General features: G+C 48.6%; 1 protein-coding gene across 1 annotated transcript in view; it reads left to right on the plus strand.

Moving 5' to 3' along the window:
* The window catches only part of TBX4 (T-box transcription factor 4), a 31940-nt gene extending 14322 nt beyond the window's left edge, over positions 1-17618 (plus strand). Inside the window, exons 5-9 of the mRNA XM_040082471.2 lie at positions 1285-1432; positions 11685-11837; positions 14303-14391; positions 14728-14969; positions 16211-17618. Coding sequence (XP_039938405.1) covers positions 1285-1432; positions 11685-11837; positions 14303-14391; positions 14728-14969; positions 16211-16833 — 1255 coding nt within the window. The 3' untranslated portion in view covers positions 16834-17618. The remainder of the gene's footprint in view (positions 1-1284; positions 1433-11684; positions 11838-14302; positions 14392-14727; positions 14970-16210) is intronic.
* The last annotated feature ends 3079 nt before the right edge of the window (positions 17619-20697 follow it).

A 20697-nucleotide genomic window follows, 5' to 3' on the forward strand; every position in this document is an offset into this window, starting at 1 on the left:
CCTGCCTTGTACCAGAGGCTGGATGGGATGATCTAATGGTCCATTTTGGCCCTCGAAACTGGGTCTCTATGTGACTCAAGAAAAGTTTTAAATTCCTTTCTTCTATAGTAATACTTTGTTTTTAGGAGAGTAGCTATGAAGCGAAATTTAGGGTGGTTTGCTCAGAGCCCTGATTCTCTTCTGTTATTCCTCCTTCCCCTGTGCCTTTCCCAGCAAAGTTACTTACCCGAGAGGCAGCTGGGATTTTTGCTCTCTGACAAAGGAAACGTGTTGTTTTCTCTTTTGATTTTCCCCCCCAGAATGCCCGGCAGCCTCCCTCCCTGCCACTATTCGCTGTGGTTTCCCAAACCCCCTCCACTGGCTGCTGCCTGCTGAAAAGCAACGGAAAATTTCACAGGGAACGAGCCCAGTGACATCCCAGAGAGCAGAAATTATTTACTTGCACATTAGGGCTGCTCCAGGTTTTTTTTGTTTGTTTGTTTGTTTTTGTTTTTTTAAATCCCTTTTCCGTGTGCTTTTGTCCCGGAATGCCGCTGGGTAAGAGGAGCGGACTGAGGGTCTCTGCACCACGGTGGCCACTTTGTGTGTTTCAGACATTAAACACGAGATGATGGATAGTTGTTAACTCTGTTTAATACAGTTTTTGCCAGCCCTAGAGCTGTTTCCCCTTTTCCTTTTATTGGTGCTGGAAAGTTTCTGTTGTTTTTGGTAATATTGCTTTTATTGGGGTTTTATAAGAACAATGTGGAGTAATGAGGGCGTTGCCATTAAATGATGTCTCATGGCTGGGCCTGGTGTCCGTGAGAGCTGGTGGTGGTGTGGGGCAGCTGCAGAAGGGTGCTGGGAGCAGCTCCAGGGTGGGAGGCAGCCCCTTCCCACTGGGACAGGCTGTGGGAGCCCTGCCTGGCTGTGGAGGTGCAGCCGCACCACTTCTACTCCTGCCCACAGCGACTCTCTCCTGTGCAGGGCCATCCCCCTTTGCAGAGGGTCTTTGAAAGCTTCCAAAAACCCAGACGAGTTTTCCTCCTTGAAAAACGTCTCCACAGTGGCCATGTGGAGACACTGCCCCAAGGAAATTCCACGTGGGAGCGGGGATGGGGTCACTGTGATGCTGAAACAAGGATTCCCCCAAAGCCCCACGAGCAGCAGGAGCCTCCCTGAGTTCCCATGTCTCAGTGCATCCCCTCAGGGCTGGCAGGAGGGTTGCTGGGATGAGCCCAAGGACAAAAAGCTCTTCCATGCCCAGGCTGTGGCAGGTGATGCCATCTGTCCCCTCTGTTCCAGGATGGTGGCCGGGAAGGCCGAGCCGGCCATGCCGGGCCGGCTGTACGTGCACCCCGACTCCCCGGCCACGGGAGCACACTGGATGAGGCAGCTGGTGTCCTTCCAGAAGCTCAAACTCACCAACAACCACCTGGATCCCTTTGGACACGTAAGAGCCACGTTCTGCAAGGCCTTTGGGTGGGCCCATAATACTGAGATTGTGTCTGGGATGCCGGGTGGGTTGTCACAGTTGATAAATAGTTAATTTAATAATAAGGAATGATATTGTTTTGTGCTGGGGGGGTTCTGTGTGCTTCCCTCACTCTTGGAAACGCAGCCATGACTGCTCACTTGAGTCCTGCTGGATGCCACCGAGTTTTTCCTTTGTGCCCAGGAACTTTCCAGGCAGCGCTGTGGGATTTTCAGGCCGGCACGTGGTATGTGCGGCTCACAGAAGCAGGTTGCATAAACTCCTGATTTTCCAAGCTGGCTTTGGCAGCCCTAAAAAAGATGAAGTATTTTATGTGGAAAATCTTGATTCATGTGCATTGGGAATGCAGAGGTGGGGAGCACACAGTTCTTTTCCCCAGTGCATTTAATAACTCAGACCGAGGGCCACTGCAGCCTGCCAGGAGAGTGAGTGCTCAGATACTGCATAGAAAAACACAGACCTGCCTGGTTTGCACAATTTGAGCTGGAAGTGACATAAAAATAAACCATCCTTGGTGGGAGGAAGGGAAGAGAGGGTTTAAAATCATTCCAGGTTAAGTGCCATCAACTGCTCCTTGTACCACAGGTAAGAGAATCTAATTTGTGTCATCAAATGTGGTTTTTAATCTGATGGTGTTTTAAGCAGGAGCAGTTTGGAGGGCAAGGGAGGCTGTGAGAAGGGTGCAGAGTGGGAAGGGTGGGTCTGTCTTGCTTAAAATGATTGTGCATCGAGCCTCCAAAGAGCAGCTCCTCACTTGGAGTCAACACGGCGATGCCTCCCAAAGCTGTGCAGAAAGCGCAACTCTGGCACAGCTAAATCAGCTGGAGCTTTTGGTGGTTGACTCCAGAGGCAGGAGGACCCCACCAGCTTAAAGTGATGCTAAAAATCCAGAATTTTTGCCAGTGTTTGTAATTTTTTGCAGATTTTGAGCCTCCAAAAGCTGGGCCCTGGCAGGGACTCGGTGATAACCCAGCCCCGCGCCGGGCCCTGACCCCCTCCCCACCCTGCTGACCCCACTGAGACATGTGTGAGCTTCAAAGGCTCCCCGGCACCCTTTAATGCTGCTGTTATTAATCACAGCCCTTCTCTGCCGCCCCTGAAGGGGGGAAGCACCACGGAAATGAAACGAAACCACTGCGTCAGTAAAAGTGACGCAAAGCCACCCCTGCCACCGTTTCACAGCCATCCCGACCCGCTGGCTTTGCACGTGGCATTCTTTCACTCCGTGTTTTTCTCTGCAGCTTAATATACGACTGTTTATGCTGTAAAATGTAAACCATAAAACATGCAGGATGTGCGATGTGGCTGTAAAACAAACAGGATGTGCCGTGTTGGTTTTGCAACTTTAAACGTTTGCTTTTCCTGACTTTGTCATTTTTTAACGGAGATTTTAGCGCTGCATTTTAACAGGGAAGATTTTTAACCCCCTCCTCCTTTCCAGTGAGCAGCCTGCTTGTCTCCCCACAAGGGAGTGAGACAGTGGGGACTCTGGTTTGGGTTTTGGGGTAATGCCGTGGCTCCAGATGAGCCCTGCTCAGTGCCCTCAGACCAAGTGCCACAGCCCAGCGCCTTCCCTCTCACATTAATGGGAAAATACCTGAAATAATCTGTTTTAAAGTGCCTGGTTTGCTGCTCACTTCAGGCCCTGACAACCTACCTGGCTGAATGGGATTGAACCCATCCTCAGCCAGCTCGTTAGACTCTAAATTAATTGTTTTAGAGGGGTGGTGCTCCACTTTTTGTGGTGCACGTGGAGGAGAGCTGAACTCTGCACCAGGAGAGGGGGAAGGCTCCCGTCAGCTCAGGCTGAGAAGGGTTCTGCTGTTGCAGGGCCTGTCCCACGAAGGCATTACGTTAGGAATAATAACAGCTTCTCATTTCTAGGAATTTGTTCCCAGTGACTGCAAACGCTTTCTTAAAGCTCCCTAAGAAAAACAAGTCAGAAAAGCCACAGGGTTTGTTTGCCCTTCCCGTGCTCCAGCGGAGCCCGCCTGCGTTTCCTTTTGTCTTTGATTTCCTCCAAACCTCAAAACCACGTGCAGTGAGGGTTTCTGCAGCCTTGGCTGGGGCATTTTTGGGTGTGTGGGCAGCTGCCCAGACAGAGCTGTGCTGGGTCACCCACCCTGGCACCCTCGGCCGCTGCAGTGTCCCCATCCCTACGCGGGGTGCAGCTCCTCTGAGCCGCTCCCGGGATCTCACTGAAACACAGGCAGCAGAAATTTCACATTATTCCATCAGTAAATGAATCCATTTATCCATCCGTACCCTGGCTCTGTGCACTGTAATAGCTGCTTAATATCAGGGATGAGCAGCCCCATGGAGATTATAAGAAGTGGAGGCACATTTGAGGCTTAAAATAAGTAAGATAAACGTCTTAATTAATAAACTGTGGAGTGGAAGCCTTTGCTGCAATCCATGGAATCAGACTGGAGATTATTCAGTGTGCTGAGTGAGGGAAAGCCTCACTCTCTGACACTCAGCCCTTCCTCTCCAGCCTCACAAACCTCACTCCTGCTGCTTGCCCTGCCCCGTTATCTGCTGTGGTAAATTCTTAGTTACAGTCAGAGGCACAGGAGGCATTTGTCAATGCAGACACGTAAAACTGAGCAGGTTTTACATCAGAACAAATTCAGGGCTCTGTAATCTGCCCCAAACCCCCGTGGCTGAGCAGGTTTTGTGGCAGGTAAGCCTGTGCCCAGCTCACACAGCACGGCCTCAAAACGTGGGCTGTATATTTTGCTCCGGGGGGATTTTTCATCCATGAAAGGCTTCTTTCACACCAGGCTTAACAACTGAGGAACGTTCATGTTGAAAATGGATTAAGAAATCAGCAGCCACTGTAATGTTTAGCTACAGTGAGGTCTATCTGATCCCAAAGAAAGCATTGTAAGTCACCTATGCTTAGAGCGAAATCTGAATTTATGTATTTTCAAAGCATTACATGCAGAGATAATCAACCTGATAGAGCCTCTGATTTACGTGGGGCTGGTGAGTGATTGTGAGCACGAGGGATTCTGGCAGGGGCAGTGCTTTGCTCTCTGATGCCACAGGAGTAACAGGGCATTTGCAGAGGTGAAAAGAACCCTGTAAGTGCCAGCAAGGGTGGCACATCCCTTACCCATTCCCAGTGTATCCTGCCTGGGAAATACCTGGCAGCGTTTTCCAGGTGAAAAACGGGAAGGATTCCATCACAGCAGGTTATTCTGTGCCATTCTGAGCTGCAGAGGATGCACAAACATCCCCTCTCTGTTGGGAAGGGGAACACAACACCTCTACTTCCTCAGAAAGCTGATTCGGGGCAATACGGAAAATAGCAGGCGTGTGTCTGCACGGTGATCAATCGTGAGGAACGCAATTCCGCCTTCTCCAGAGAGTTAAAGTGCATAAACAGTGGGGTGGAACGGGGGGGGCTCAGCTCCTGGCCCTGGCAGCTGAGGGGTGCTCAGAGCGTGGGAGGCTGCTGCAGGGCAGAAGGGTGGCTCCGAGCTGCACTGGGGCTGTAGGGAGAACATGGGGAACGCTTTTGGGATCAGGGGCTGTAGGGAGAACATGGGGAGGAGCCCTTTTGGGATCAGGGGCTGTAGGGAGAACATGGGGAGGAGCCCTTTTGGGATCAGGGGCTGTAGGGAGGGCATGGGGAGGAGCCCTTTTGGGATCAGGGGCTGTAGGGAGAACATGGGGAGGAGCCCTTTTGGGATCAGGGGCTGTAGGGAGAACATGGGGAACCCTTTTGGGATCAGGGGCTGTAGGGAGCACGTGGGGAGGAGCCCTTTTGGGATCAGGGGCTGGAGCACTGATCACGAGTGGTGGCTCCAGACATTGCTGGCAGCTCGAGCTCCCTCTCCTGAGGACTGAGGACTGGGGTTTGCAGTATCCACAGGAGTTAACCAGGAGCGGGATGGCAGCTGGCAGAAAACATTGCAGCTTTAGCCCCGGCCTCTCTGCCTGGTTTTAGCAGGCTGTGAGCACTCAGAGTCACGTAAGGGCAGCGCTCCCCGGCTGGAAAACGGGAGAGGAGCTCCCAGGAGGGGTTTGTGCAGTTGTTGTGCTGCTGTTGTCAGTGACTCCACTGAAATTAAACCTCTCTGCCAGAGGAGTCAGCTCCTGCAGCCAGGCCAGCTTGGAAAGGGCAAGAGCATCACAGCAGTATCCTTGAGAGGTTCTGACTGGGATCAGATCGATTGGAAATGGAAAAAATGGGAATATAAAGAAAATAGAAATAGATTCTGGAATATACAGAGGTGTTCCTGCAGGGAAACAAACAAATAAATTAAGGAGGCAAGTAATAAATGGAGATTAGAAGCTGAGACAAATAAAAGTAGGTATTTAATTTAATTCCCCTCAACACAGCATTGCTGAGCTTGGTTGTGTTACAAACTCTGAACTCACCTCACTCCTGGGCTGCTGATGGTGCCTTTTAATTGCCATAATTACTTTATCTGCTTTTCAAATAAAGCTTTTATTTTAGTTTCTGGGATGTAACCAAGCGAGATTTATAGCCACAGGATATTATAGATGGCCTGTCACTCATGGCAGCATTTGAAGTGATATTCTGTTTTTCTTGACCCAGATCTGCTGTTTACTGGCTTTACTCATTAATGCTGATGAGTTTGTTATTTCTCTTCAGATTTAATATTTGCACACTTGGTTTTATTTGATTATCACTGAAAGCCTTAATTTTTCCCCTAGTCCTGGGGTTTCCTTTTCATTTTTCTGTTAATTAAATCAGCCTTTTTCTGCCTGTGCCCGTCAGACGCACTCAGGCACTTTTAATTAGCTCCACGTCCTACGAATCTTGCAAAACCTGAATTCTGATTCATAATTTTTTTTTTATTTGTTTGCTTTATGACTTGTGGCCAAGCAGTTTCCTCTCGGGTGCTGGTGGGAGGTTTATGTGCTGCCTTGGAAGCAGCTTCCCCACCCCAGGCACTGGGATCACCAGAGGGAGGGAGGGACAGGGCCACAGCAGCTCCCAGGGAAAATCCTGCCTGGGGAAAAAGGACACGGCCTCACCCCTCTTGTCCTGCTCAGAGCAATTTTCAGCTAAAAATTCCCTGTATTTATATATATATATATATATATATATAATTTTTAAAAATATGATTTCTTATATATATAAGGAACATATCTATATTATATTATATTATATTATATTATATTATATTATATTATATTATATTATATTATAATATCAGTTTTATATATATATATATTTATAGTGTTTATTTATTTATTTATTTATGTGTACAGATATTGACTCTCTCCCAATACTAAGCCACCTTTTTCCCCAGTCCATTTAAACCTTGGAAAAACCCTTTTTTCCAGCCCTAAATTTGCAGGCAATTTTGCATTTTTTTCAGAGCATCACTAAGCCTCCTGCTGAGAGAATATCCATGAAAAGATTTTTTTTTTTTTTTTTTTTTTTTTTTTTTGTTCCCCTTCATTTTAGGAAATCGCAGCAATAGTGGTGCCCAAATAAATTATAAAGTGAAGTTTGACATTGTTTGCTGAAAAAAAAAAAGGGATCTTTGTGCCTCTGGGAATGGTGTGCGTTCCACAGGGAGGGAGGGATCCAGGCTTTCCATTTAAATGCTGGGGAAGAAGTGGCGGTGGGGTTGGTGGTTGAAAAGAAGATTTACTTCTCTCTGGTAAATCTTCCTGTTGTTCCATCGCTGCTTTCTGTGAGTCAAATGCAGCGGATTTTGGTCAAGCTGAACTGGACTCAGACCCTGAAATGGTGTCGCTTGGAAGGGAGGCAGCTGGAGAAGGGCAGGGTCACTGTGCAGGGGATCACACACGGCGTGTCCCAAAAACCCTCCCGTGGCAGAGCGGAGCTGGATTCACCCCAAAGCTGCGTCCCAAAGCCCAATGAATTCCAGCTGATGGGAGATAAAAAGAACCGAGGGAGAAAAAACCCAGAAATCCCGGCTTTGGCCATCTCGTAAGGAAGTGTTTGTCTGAGCTCATGTTGAACCTTTTCCCAGGATTTTCCAGCCTTTCTTTTATTCCCCGCTGTGCCGATTGCCAGGACAAATGTGTGGATTTGGGAGGCTCCTCTGCAGCCCCGCAGGAGCAGCCTTGGGACAGAGAGGAGAATCCTCTCCCGGGAAGGGAAAATCAATAGGATGAGGTTCAGGGAATTTTAGAGCTCGTGTTTTAGCTGCTGGAGAGGGTGTGGGAGCAGAATGTTTTATTGGGTTGAACTGGGTCTTTCCCACTGTAAATGCTGGTGTGATTTTCAGGCTGGCTTTGGGGTGAGGTGTCCCTGGGCTGGGTGCAGGGAGAAGAGGGAACTGTGATCCCAAATCCCATGGACACATCCCGGGCAGCACAGCTGGGTCAGCTCCAGTGCTGATGGAGCATCTCCAAACCATTCACTCCTAAAAACCCCTTCAGTCTGGGCTGGTTTATACCACCAAGTGCTCTAAATCTTAATTGAGATGATTCTGCAGAGCCTTCTTGGTTAAAACACCGTGTTTTCCATGCAGAACACTGGATTGTCGGGTTTTTGTTGTGGGCCGTCATGCTCCGGCTCCCAGTCCCAGAGTGGGACCAGAGCCAGCCTCAGCTCAAAGGCTTTTTCACTTTGAAAGAATAGAGGGAAGGAAGAAAAAAGCAGAAAATATATTAAAATGCAAGATTTTATATTAGTTATGTGATCCCCCGGGAGCAACCATAAAATTATGTGGCTTTTTCGTAGCCATTTACTATTCAATATAAAAAGGGAAGTTGCCATAGCAACCACTGCATCATCTGACATCTGATACCTTGGCGAAACAGGGAGCTCTTAAATCAACTCCCCAAATTTCATATGAAAGTAAATCCATTTTACTGGTGATTTCAAGGCCAGTTTGCCTTGTGACAAGGAATGTGGCACCATTTCCCCAGCTCGGCTCATGGCCTTTGGGCCCCATCGTGCACACTCAGGCCCAGGAGCCGACGTTACTCAGCAGTGGGAGAGATTAGAAGTTAGAGGAGTTTGTTTTCCTAAGTAAAATTAAACGAAAGGAGCAAATGACACCATTTTTTAAAGCATTTCTTGTTGGCTGGGGAATGCAAAAAAACCGAAGAAGCTGAGTTCTGTAACAGCTGAAGTTCCAGCTGCAAGTGTGTGAGCAGCACAAAGGAGGGAGACAGGGGGGTGAAAATGAAAATAAGAATGAAAAGGACGTTTGTGTAAGGTCACACTGGACTTGGGGGTTGGGCTCTCTCAGTCTTCTCAGCACGTGTGACATTGAGGGGGTAGCAGTGACATCGCCCTGGGGATGCTCTGGCTCCTCTGCCGCCACCAAAGCACATCCAGGGGCAGGGGGAGCAGCCAAGAGGTGCAAAACAATTCCCAAAATAGCCAGCAGCTCCTTGGGTATCACCTGGTGCAGCCCAGGAAGGTCCCCACCACTGGGTCCTGGCCGGACTATGCCAAACTACCTACTTTTTGTACAAAAACAACGTAAAAATGAGTGTGACAGTGTCTGAATTAATCTCCCCATGAAAAAGGCCAGTGCAGGAGAGTACAAAGTTACTGTTTTAGCATCACCTTTGAGGCCGAGGGCTCCTACGTCATTGCCCAGTGCTCTGTCCCATCAATTAAAATACTTCTCATTTTTGACACAATTCTTGCAGTTAATCTTTCCACTGATGTTCGTCACTGGAGTGGAATTTACATTTGTTTTGTGTATTTTTAGCTTTCCAAAGCAGCCTTGAAAACTATTTAGCCTGAATTGCTGGCATTTCACTTTGCGCAGACTCGGTGTTTTGTGGCTAAAGGTTGTTTTTGAGGTGGTTTGGAAGGATTTTGAAGGCACAGGGATTAACACAAGCACAAGTAAGGAGGATTTGTGTGCAGCAGTTATTGTTTTTAAGTAAAATGCTGGGTTTATGCAAAGAGTGGTTGCTGACCCCCAAAAAAGTGTGGGAAATTCTCTGTGCAGCTGGTGGGGAGCCACACACTCAAATTCCAACAGGAATTGCACTGAGACAGGTGGGAAAATATTCATTTTTTCTTCAAGGGACAGAAATGCCCAAACTTGTAAATGCAGTGGCAAAATTAGGCCACTTAGGGGTTTTTTCATGATGAACCTCCGGGCACATCCGCAGCCACAACTGAAACTTTGAGCATCTGTCAGAAATCCTTCCCTGAGTCCTTCTATCAGGCTCCAAGAAGTTCATTTGTTCATTTTGGAAATTGTTTGGCCTCCTTGACTTCAGAAATGTTATTAAGAATGCGTTTCTCTTTTTAAAGGGGTCATTATAGCCCAGTGGATCCTGCTTTGGAGGAGGAACACAGGCTCTTCATGCAGGGTGTATCAAAACTTGGGCTCCTAATTTTCCCTTTGGAAATCTCAGTTTAAAGCTGTTTTCTACATCCTGAAGCTGAATTGCTCTGGCTCTGGGGAGAAGTCCCCCGTCCTGGGCAGTGTGGGACAGACGGTGAGGAGAGCTCAGCAAACCCCAGCTTTTGCTCCAGACAGCCATTATTTATCAGCATGGCTCAACTCTTAATTACTGAAAATTGAAATGTCCCTTCTTTTATGAAAGTGCCGTCCCTGGGGTGTTACTTTGTTTTATGAGTGGCTGATACATGAAAGCAAAGAGGCTCCAGCCCAAAACCTGAGCCGACCCTCTCAGGTCTACACCCTGCACATCAACGGCCACAAAGTGGTTCAGAGGCTTGATGCAAAGCTGATAAAATGCCAAAAATTCCTCATTCTCTCTCTTGGGGAGCAGGGAGGGTTGTCTGGAAAACGTCAACAGTAAAAATTGCATTTAAGTGGTGCATAATGCAGCAGCTACTGTGGGCAGTAGATTGAGGGGGTTTGGAGAGCACAAGCTCCATGCGCTGCCTCCCATCCCGGCTGGAGCACCTGGAGCTGCTGCTCTGAGCTCTTCTCTCATGCTCTGGACATGGCAGTCATGGAGAAGAAAGGGTTTCTGAGCAAAACCTGCTTCTTGGTAATTCTCATTTAAAACTGGCTAAAACCATAATTGGTGTGAAGTGATGCTGCTGTGCTGCAGTGTGTACATCCATCACCCATTCATCCATTCTTCCATCCCTCCATCCATCCGTCTGTACATCCATCATCCCTTCCATCCCTCCATCCATCCGTCTGTACATCCATCATCCATCCATCCCTCCATTCTTCCATCCCTCCACCAGTAGAAGACCCCACCCATCACAGTGTCCCCTCCTTTGCCCTGGGCTTTGGGCACGCCGGGGGTGACAGCCTGCCTGGGATCCCTCTCTCCCAGGAGCAGCTGGGCTCAATGAGCCCATTTGGGAGCGGAAGGAGGAGATTGGAGAGGATTATGCTGAGAAAACAAGGCAGCAGTATTTCTTCTTTGCTCAGTAAAAGGAATAAAGGCTTTTCTTAAAACCATCCCACTTCTTAAAAGAAATTCCATTTCTTGAAGCCATTTTCTTCTGCAGTGTCTGGGCACATCCCCGTTTTGTGGGATCTCAGTGCTGGGATGGGATGAGCCTGGGCAGCTCCTCTCAGCCCCAAAAGCTCCGCCAAAGACCCCTTTACTGGAGCCAGGCTGTGAGCCCTGCTGGACCTCAGCCCTTCCCCAGCCCCCCTGGCATCTCCATAAAAAAATCCCTTGGCTGGTGCTGCCTTTCACTGGGCAAGGCTTGAAGAGAGGAGAGGTGCCCAGACCAGCCACCCACACTCAGCCACTCCACAAACAGCAGCAAAAACCAATCTGCTGCTTTGGAGTGTTATTTTTTTTACCAGCAGATAAAAGAAAAAAAAAAAAAAGCTTTCTAGCTTTTGTTCCCCTGTGGTTTCTGTGTTGTGTTTTTTTTTTTTTTTTCCCTCTGCTAAACTGTGTATTTTTCAGCTCAGTAAAGTATTTATTAGGAATCTTTACAGACCAGGCTGCTGGGGAATTATATATTGTACAGCTTTGGCGTGAGCTGGAGAAAAAAAAAAAAATGACATTTTTTCCACCCAGACTGATTCTATCCAATAGCAATAGGAAAACGAGGGTTTACCAGGAAAGCTTTAAGTTCAGCTCTGCTTGCCAGAGCTGCAGATACCTTTTGTGCCTCGGTCCATGTGCATTTCTAGAATGTAAATTTTCCTTTCTAACTGGCAAGCGAAGCTAAAGCTGAGCTCTGCTGGGTCCTGCTGCAAAGTGTCCAGCAGCCACGGCTTGTCTCTTTTCTTTTCTGAATGGATTCCTCACTCGAGCATCAATTGTTTTCCAGATCATCCTCAATTCAATGCACAAATACCAGCCCCGGCTGCACATTGTGAAGGCGGACGAGAACAACGCGTTCGGCTCCAAGAACACGGCTTTCTGCACCCACATCTTCCCAGAGACCTCCTTCATCTCTGTCACCTCCTACCAGAACCACAAGGTAGGCAGCTTTTGGGGCTACAAATGCTTGATTTTGTGAGAGGATCTTCCCGTTCTGCTGGTTTAAAGGACAAGTTTCCATGCTGGCTTTAAGCATGAGGGATGAGCCAGGATGCAGCTCTGGAGGAGCAGGGACGTTGCTGGTAACAATATTTTGGCAAAGCCTGGGCTCCCCTGACTCGCTGTGCTCACAGAGCTGGGACGTCATTCAAGCAGCAAAGCACATCTAATAATGAGCAGTAAAGCTTGCCCATAAATCTGCAGTGAACAGTAATTATGGAATGTGTGTTTAGTGAGACAGATGAGGAATGTAACCATAAAAACGGAGCTGGGCGCCGCCTCTGCGGTTTGCACGTGGACACAGGAGGAGGCTGGGGGGTTTTGGGGCTCAGTGCTGTGCTCTGGGTGGTGTCGGGGCTCCTGTGGGCTGTAGGGGCTGGTCTGTGGCTGGAGGGGGGTGTTACCTGCGCAGGGGGCAGAGCTCTGTCTGAGGGCTGGATCGCAGCAGGACTGGCAGCAGTGGGACAGTCAATTGTCACCTCCCTGTGTCACCTCAGCAGGGCAGGGACGGGGGATGGAAAGGCTTCAGAGTCTATCCTGCTGCTGCTCTGCCTTTGCACCAGCTCCAGCTCCCGGGCATTTCCCTAATGGTAAAGTCCAACTGCTGTATGAGGACTAATTAATAATTAAATTGGATTTTTTAAAGTGCATCAAGATTCATAAAGGTAGAGAGTGAGGTGGCACTGCCAGAGCCCTCCTGTCCCCGAGTGTGAAATCTGCCGTGTGTAACTGGACCAGTTCCTCTTCTACTCATTCATAGGAAAATCCTGCAGGAACAGGAACAAGTGTGAAATTCTTCCTCCCCAATAACCTGACCAGAGCTTTTCCTCCCAAGCAGGATGCCTGTGTGCCCTTTGATGCTTGAAGCATAGAGTCCTTGCAAAAATGTTGCAATTAGTGAGGCAGTTAAGAGGCTCAGAGCAGAAACATGGCTGTGGTGTGGTCAGGCAGGGTGGGGGGAAAATGCCCATTAGGACACTGAAGGTAGAAAAGTTGCAGCTGTTGATGTAAAATGACCAATTGCCTAAACATGGTTAACCAAAAAGACTCAAAAGAGCTTATATTTAATACATATTTAAAATGTCTGCTGTCAATGGTGCCTTTCATCCCTAAAGTTCCCAAAGTGCTCCATAAACTCCACGCTTGCACTGTCCCTGCTGCGCTGGGGGCGTTGTGGCTGGTGGGCAGCACAGGGTGGACGTGACAGATTTAGGGAAAATGTCCCAGATGAGCCCAAATTCTTCAGTGGAGATTCTGTGGTGCTGCCCAGCTCCTGCCCTGGGGTCTGCAGGCTGGGGGCATGGACACTGCCCTGAGCAGGGGACACAGGGACCTGCAGCAGGTGACAGCTGGCAGAAGGTCTCACCATGACCTCAGTGTGGTCTTGAGAACATCTCAACCTCAGAGGAATGCCTGAATGGTTTTATTTATTCTCTTAAGCATCAACAATTAAAAACCTGGTCTGGGTTTCTTTTAGAAGAAACAAACTGCTGAAGTATTTTTAGCTCAGAAATCTCCTGCTAGCAAGAAGTGTGGTTGTAAATATTTGTATTCCTAAAGGAAAAAAAAAAGGAAGTTGAGGATAGAGTTTAGCCCTGAGCACAGGTCAGTGAGGAAGGTGTGTGTTCACTCCAAATCCCCTCCTGGGCTGGATGAGGCCAGGAGAAGGTGATAAGGAGGGGCTGAAGCCCTGATCCTGCTCACATCAGAGGAAAACCACGATCACTAAATAACGAAATGAAATTAAGATGTACAAACCTGCTGTCAGGCTGTGGGTTTGGAAGGGTCCTACGCTTCTTGTGGTTCATCAGCTGCTTGAGCTTCCCTGGAAGAGCTGGAGCCCTGGAGGCCGCTTAAATTCACATGTCACCACCTTCCCCTCCAGCACTGATAGCGGCCAGCTGTGCTCGCAGGAGGTTTTTTTTGGTAAGGGATATTTTTCAACATTGCTAAAAGTGTAGCTGTTAGTAACAGCAACACTCGTGCAAAAGCATCCCAAAGCAGAACTGGCTGCTCTCCTCAGCATTCAAATGGGATGCAGGGGCTCAGAGCAGGGAGAGAGGCTGTGCAGGGATAAAGCTCTGCTTGCCTTGGGATGCTTTTCACAGTTAAAATGACTGAATGGTGGCCATAAAGGTGTATTAAATTGTTACGGGGGGCAGGGAGAGCCACACCATGACAAGCAGGGCTCTCTAACATGGAACCATAGGAAACTTTTTAAATCAGACAAATTCTATCAGGAGTCCAGAAAAAGAACACAGGGCCTAGAATAAGACCCAGACTCTGCATTTCACAGGGGTCATCAGGACTGAGCCCCTCGAGACCCACCAGCTCAGCCCTGCTGCTGCTGCACTTTTGGCCTGATTTGCTTTCAAACGCTTTATTCTTGTTTTTGCCCTTTTGAAGATAACCCAGCTGAAAATCGAAAACAACCCCTTTGCCAAGGGCTTCCGGGGCAGCGACGACAGCGACCTGCGCGTGGCACGGCTCCAGAGGTACCTCCCTCCTCCTCCTCCTGCTCCTCACGGCCTGCAGCTCTGTGGAGAAGCAGCTGAAAGGTGCCAGAGCCACAGGGCACCGTGTCTGCTCGTGCCTGAATGCCACTGACAATCCTCAAAAGCCCTTCCTGTAGCTCAGGCACGCTCTGTGCCCTCAGCTCGTGCCCACACCCAGAGGAGAGCCGTGAGTTCATCATCTGAAGCAAAGGGTGCTGAAGTCATGGGCTGGGGATGCTCTGGGGGAGCCAAACCAACATTTCCTCATTCTGTTGATGAAATTCTGATGATGCCGATCGCTGCCTAACCCGCCTTAATTTTTCCCACCTCTTTTAGCAAAGAATACCCAGTAATTTCCAAGAGCATCATGAGGCAGAGGTTGGTGTCCAGCCATGGCCAGCTGTCAGCAAAGCCAGATGTGAACCCCCTCCATGGGAATCACCAGAGCCTTCAGCATTATCAGTATGAGAATGGTGCTCACATGCAGTTTGCAGCTTCGGATACTCAAGATCTGCCACTCAACACCTTCACAGCACAGAGAGATTCAGGGCTCTTCTACCATTGTCTAAAGAGAAGAGGTAACTCGAGTTCACAGCTAGAAAAAATGTTACAGAAAATAAACCTGAGAGCATGAGTTCGGTTTGGATTGGTCTCTTGGGCCTTGATCTTCAAAAATACTGCTGTGATTGGAGTGTTTTGGAGGGGCAGGAGGCAAGAGCTGCTGTTTGGGGCAGTTTTTGGGGGCTTTGTCCCATAGAAGGTAAATTCAGACTCTGAGACAGAGCTGAAACAATTAATTAGAATGTGTAATTCAAATGGCACAGAGCTTCAGTGGAAAATTATCCACTGCTAGGATCAGCTGGATTAAAAATTGTTTGCAGGAGGCCATTAGCATTACAAAAATTCTACACTTTCCAAGGCAAAGCCATGGGCAATTCCCTCAGTATCTGCAGACCAGGGGGACTGTGGAAGTTTGGTATGAGCAGCCCTTTCCTCTCATCCACTCATTCTCAGATTTAAGTGAGCTGTGACTGCATTCTCTTCGTTTTAGTCCAGCATCAGATGAGATCATGGCATGTTTTAAGTTAAATGGAAAAATTTCGCACAGAAGAAAAAAATCCTTCTATTTGCATGTCTCACTGCCTGCTAATTTATTTAAGCTGGGAGAATCCTCTGATCACGGCTAAATGAAGAATCTAACAGCACCAGTAATGAGGGCTGCAAGGCAAATGTGTAATTTTAGCAGATGTTTAATGTGCAGATGAATTCACTAATTCATCCAGAGAATATTCCTAATAAGTAACAGAAAGCTGCTGGGGAACAGGGCCATGGTCCTCACAGGAGAGAGGGGTGAGGAAGGGCTGCTGACTGGGAAAGGGCTCCTTTATCTGGAAATATTTCTGCAGCTTTTGACGTGAATATCTGGGCAATGTAGAGTCATTTTTGCAACGACAGGAAGGCAGGCTGTGATAAGACCCTTTAAGAGACTTCTTGAATTTGTCAGGAGGAACCGTGCAGGAGTGTCAGGGCCCTGGGTTATCTGGATGAACGTGGAGTAATCCCTGATGTGAGAAGAGTCCCTCACTTAAACTGACGAATGTCACCAGAGCGCTTTGAGGCCGGAGGGGGATTAGCCTGACATTTGCAGCACAATGTCTTTTTGATGTCGTACATTGTTTTCTCAAACTAAAACGGTTTAACCGGATTAAGCTGAGAAAGGGCACCAGTTTAGCGAAATAATCGCGGCCTCCGAGGGCACTCCCCTGTGCCAGCGCCGGCTCCCGGCGGAGCTGCTCCTGAACGTGAATTTCTCTTGCAGAAAGCGCTCGGCACCTGGACCTGCCCTGCAAACGCTCCTACCTGGACGCCTCGTCCTCGGTGGGGGACGATCACTATTTCCGCTCGCCGCCTCCCTACGAGCAGCAGATGCTGAGCCCGTCCTACTGCGGCGAGGTGGCCCCGAGGGAGGCCTGCATGTACTCTGGCTCCAGCGCCGACATCGCCGCCGTCTCGGCCGTCGACGATTTGCCTCCGCCGCCGCCCCCTCTGAGCTGCAACATGTGGACTTCGGTGGCACCTTACACCAGCTACAGCGTGCAGACCATGGAGACTGTCCCCTACCAGCCCTTCGCCCCTCACTTCCCCGCCGCCCCCATGATGCCGCGGCTGCCGGCCATGGCCGCGCAGGGCTCGCAGCCGCCGGGGAACGGCCCCTTCAGCGTCTACAACCAGCTGGGGCCGGCCCCGGGCCGGGAGCGCGGCCCCGCCGCGGCCTTCCCCAGGGAGAGGGTGCACCCGGCCGTGTGCGAGAGGAAAGCGCCCTCCCCGCACCTGAACGCGGCCAACGAGTTCCTGTACTCACAGAGCTTCTCGCTGGCCAGGGAGTCGTCGCTGCAGTATCATTCAGGGATGGGGACCGTGGAGAACTGGACTGACGGGTGAGCCCCGGGCCCGGCGGGGCCGCGGCGACCTTACTGCTCCGCTGCGGGTCGGTCGGTGTTGATACCTGTGGGTAACTTGCACTTCGGCGAGACACGTGTGCATTTCCAGAGGGATTCGTGTGGGTGAAGAGCGTCTCCTGGCTCGGTGGGCTGGATTCATCAGGCTCTTAGTGACTCCCGAATAAATTCATTCTCGTGTCTTCATCCAGTAGAAACCATCTTCGTGACCAACGAGTGACGTAGCTAGTCATGTTCTTTTTGCTTGTAACCTTAAACATCCGTGAGCAAATTTCGGCTATTTCGGGAAAAAAACCAAAACAAAACAAAGCAAAAAAAAACGAGCTTCACTTTTCTGGTCCTTGGCTCACGAAGCCACAAGCTCCCAAAGCTCCAAGGAAAAAGCCGTTCGATGGGGTGCATGGCTCCAGGACTGCCGTGGCAGCGCTCCTTGTCCTCGGTTCCTGCGGGAGTGAGGGCGCGGCGGCAGCTCCGGGGCAGCGCGGGGCCCGGGCCGCGGGCACGGAGGAGAAGGCACCGATGTCTCTTCTTGCCCCGCACCGGCATCGGCCGCGGCTGTGGGAAGCCAAGAAGCGAAGAGTAAAGCCCGAGGCCAAACAGCAAATTAATTGCAGCGTTAGGAACAGACCCAAGTGTCTTCAGACTCCTCATCCCTCGATTGAATCACGTTTGCTTATTGCAATATATTTATGAAGTTTAAGCTTAAAAGTCGCTAATACTTTCCAGAACCGATTTCTGTATTTGCTGGTCCTTGATTTCTTTCGTATTCAGCCGAAACGTGCCTTTTGTGCTGTGTTCTTTTCTTTAGCAGCTAACTCAGAATTGTTCTCAGCCTAAAGGAGGCCTAGAGGAATGTTTTCCTAATGGCGAGGTGGGGAGCGAGGAGCTCCCACGAGCGCTCAGGCTTTACAGTGTACAAATATTTGTAGAACAGGTAAAATCTGTAACCAGTGTATTCATTGCTCCTTTTGTTGTCCGTGGAAGTGTCCAGGGCTGATTCCTCCAGCGCTGGCTTTGCCCTCCGCAGTGTCCCTGTGAGCTGTCACGGGTGGATCTGATGAGCTGAGAGGTCTTTTCCAACCTCAGCGCTTGTGCAGGAGGCTGACACTCGTGGGGCAGCAGAGGAATTCCTTCTGGGACAAAGCTCCCACTGCCCTCAGCCACAAAGCTCCTGTCCCGTGCAGTGTCCATCCTGCTGAGCCCCCGGGCAGTGCCACCACGGGACGGTGACACAGAGGTGACACTGGGCTTTGCTTCCTCTGGGGAGCACCAGATCCAAGCTTTAATCAGTGCAAGCTGGGGTTTTTCATTTCCTCCCGTTGCTTCCCAAGCAGGCAAAGGCAAAAAGCTGAAATGCGGGGTTGGAAGTGGAGAGGTGCTTCTGTGTTTTGGTGAATCCGTCCCAACGGGAGCCCGATGGATGAGGGGGGCTGCCACGGCCCCGAGGTCACATTTCAGCCAGGACAGTCCCCTGCAGCCACTCGGCACCGTTCGTGTGTGACTGCTGGGGATTTTGTAACCAGAATTTGGAAATCACTACAATTTTTGCATGCTGAATAGCTATTTATATACATATATATTTTTTATATATATATATATATATATAAAATTATATATATCACAAATGCAGGCCACGTGTCCAGTTCAGCTTTGCTTTTGACAAATGAAATACTTAATAAAAAATGAATGTTGCAAAGGGTTTTTTTTTCTTGAAAGACATCTATTTAATTTTTTTTTTTTTTTTTATTACACACCTTTGATGTAAAAACTAAGAATTGGTTAGACAAAAAAACCCTATATACTACAGATAAATCTTTATTAGAAACCACATTAGATACAGGCGGTATGGAATTTTTAAATGTTTGTTACATAGCATGGACATTTTATTTTACATATCAGAACATAAAGTCATTTTACTACTACAAGCTGTCTGTGGGTGCCTTTCAGTAATTAGTATAAAAATGTTCTGTGCTGAATTTAGATGCCTCGTCTCTCTTCTGTCTCCTGCTGCCTGACCACACCAACCTCACCCTTCCCAAAGCGCACACCTGACTCTCTGTTCACCATCTCAAAGCTCCACCCTCAAGTTTTAGGGGTTTATTTGGGATTTTTCTGGTGTTTCTTTGCTTTAGGGGTCACGTGAGTTGATCTGAGCACCGAGTTCAAAGCAGCCACGGGTGCAGCTCAGTTCCAGGGACAGTGGTAAAGAATTAAAGGTGGGAGGGAGGGAGAGGGGAGAGGTCTGGGGGTGTCATTGCCCAGAATTTGCAGTGCTCAGTTCATTTCTCACCCTGACACTGGATCAACACTGAACCAGACAAATGGAACCCAAAAATGAGTGGGGTCAGCAGCCCAGGCTGCAGAGGAAGATCTGCCTGGACCTCCTGCCTGTTCTACAAAGGTGACCAACACGATAACAATGTCATTTTTAATGAGTAATCACTGCTCCTATTTTTAACCATTTTTCATGTGCCTTCCACTCACCCATGCAGTATTTATTGATTTAAGGCAGTTTAAAAAGTAACTCCTGTAAGAATTGTCCCAAAACCTTTTAGTTAATGCAGGGAGTGTAGAGAAATCTTTATCAAGTAATTAATGCAAGTTTTACCTGGCAGCCTTTGCAAAGGGCAGGGCCCAGGCTCTGTCCCACAGCAGCCACTGGAGCTGAGAGCGTGCCCTGGGAATCCCTGTGCCAAAGAATGAGCTTTTCCTTATAAAAATAGCACAGGATATTTATGAGTGCAGGACCTGATTGGGAAAGGCTGAGTTAGCATAAAAATGTGTAAAATTTCGATATATGATAATCTGGTCATCTGGGTTCCTTTTATAGTCACTGGAGAGAGATCAGACATTGAGATTAAATGGGATGAATCATTCTCCAGTGAGGATCTTTTTCCACACAGAGGGATCCAGTTCAGCCGCTCAGAGCAGATTTCCCATTTCCAAATGGCTGAAAAGTCATTTTAGTGGGATCCCCCTCTTGTGTGACTTTGACAAAAACATTGAGACCTCATTGAATTATTTACATTACAAATCCCACTCAGTGTGAGCACAGGGAAAAAAAAAAAAAAAAAAGGCTGGTTGTATTAATTTCTGGGATGGAAACAGGTTGTTCTTTTTTAGTTTGCTTTATGTTTTCATTGAAAGATTTCTAACCTGAGTATGTGTCCAGTCCCAATCCCAGGCTCCCAGGCTTGGCACACTGGTCCCGTTTGACTTTTCCTGCTTTTCCCACCCGGAAAAGCTTGGCAGGTGCTGGTCCTGCTCGAGATCCTGGTTGAGCAGGATCATTCCCAGGGATGAAGCAGAGCACAGCAATCCTGAGTGTCCTGGAGGATTTGCTCTGTTTGTTTTTCAAATCAGAAACACTAAACTGGGGACATCACTGAAGAAAAAATCCCAACAACCTGCACAGCTTTAAAAGAGATCAAGTGTGCTTACTGTGTCCCAGTTTGATTTACTACAGTTTAAACAGCTTTTAATTCTCAAGAATGTGGAGGTTCATGTGTGTGAAGGCTTTTCCAGCCCGGAGCTGCAGCTGGGAATGGCAATCCAAGCTCAGGGAAACCAGGCCCACTTCAAATCAGATTAAAGCAAAAATTAGCAAGTGAGAAAAACCTGAATACACACGAGGACCGTTTTCCATTGATGTGCTCTAATCTGTACTAAAAGGCCCAGGGAATTTTCTAATTCTGTTTTTCTTTAAGGTAGATGTCCAAATTTAATCTTGGCACAGGCAGGCCCCGTTCCACCGAGCCCAGCAGCACTCGGTGCCAGACTGAGCCTGGACTTCCCTCTAAATAGAACAAATATTTGTATCAGCTTGCTGAGAATGTGAGTAATAGGA

This window comes from Hirundo rustica, chromosome 19 (assembly GCF_015227805.2).
Source record: "Hirundo rustica isolate bHirRus1 chromosome 19, bHirRus1.pri.v3, whole genome shotgun sequence".
Lineage (NCBI taxonomy): Eukaryota > Metazoa > Chordata > Aves > Passeriformes > Hirundinidae > Hirundo > Hirundo rustica.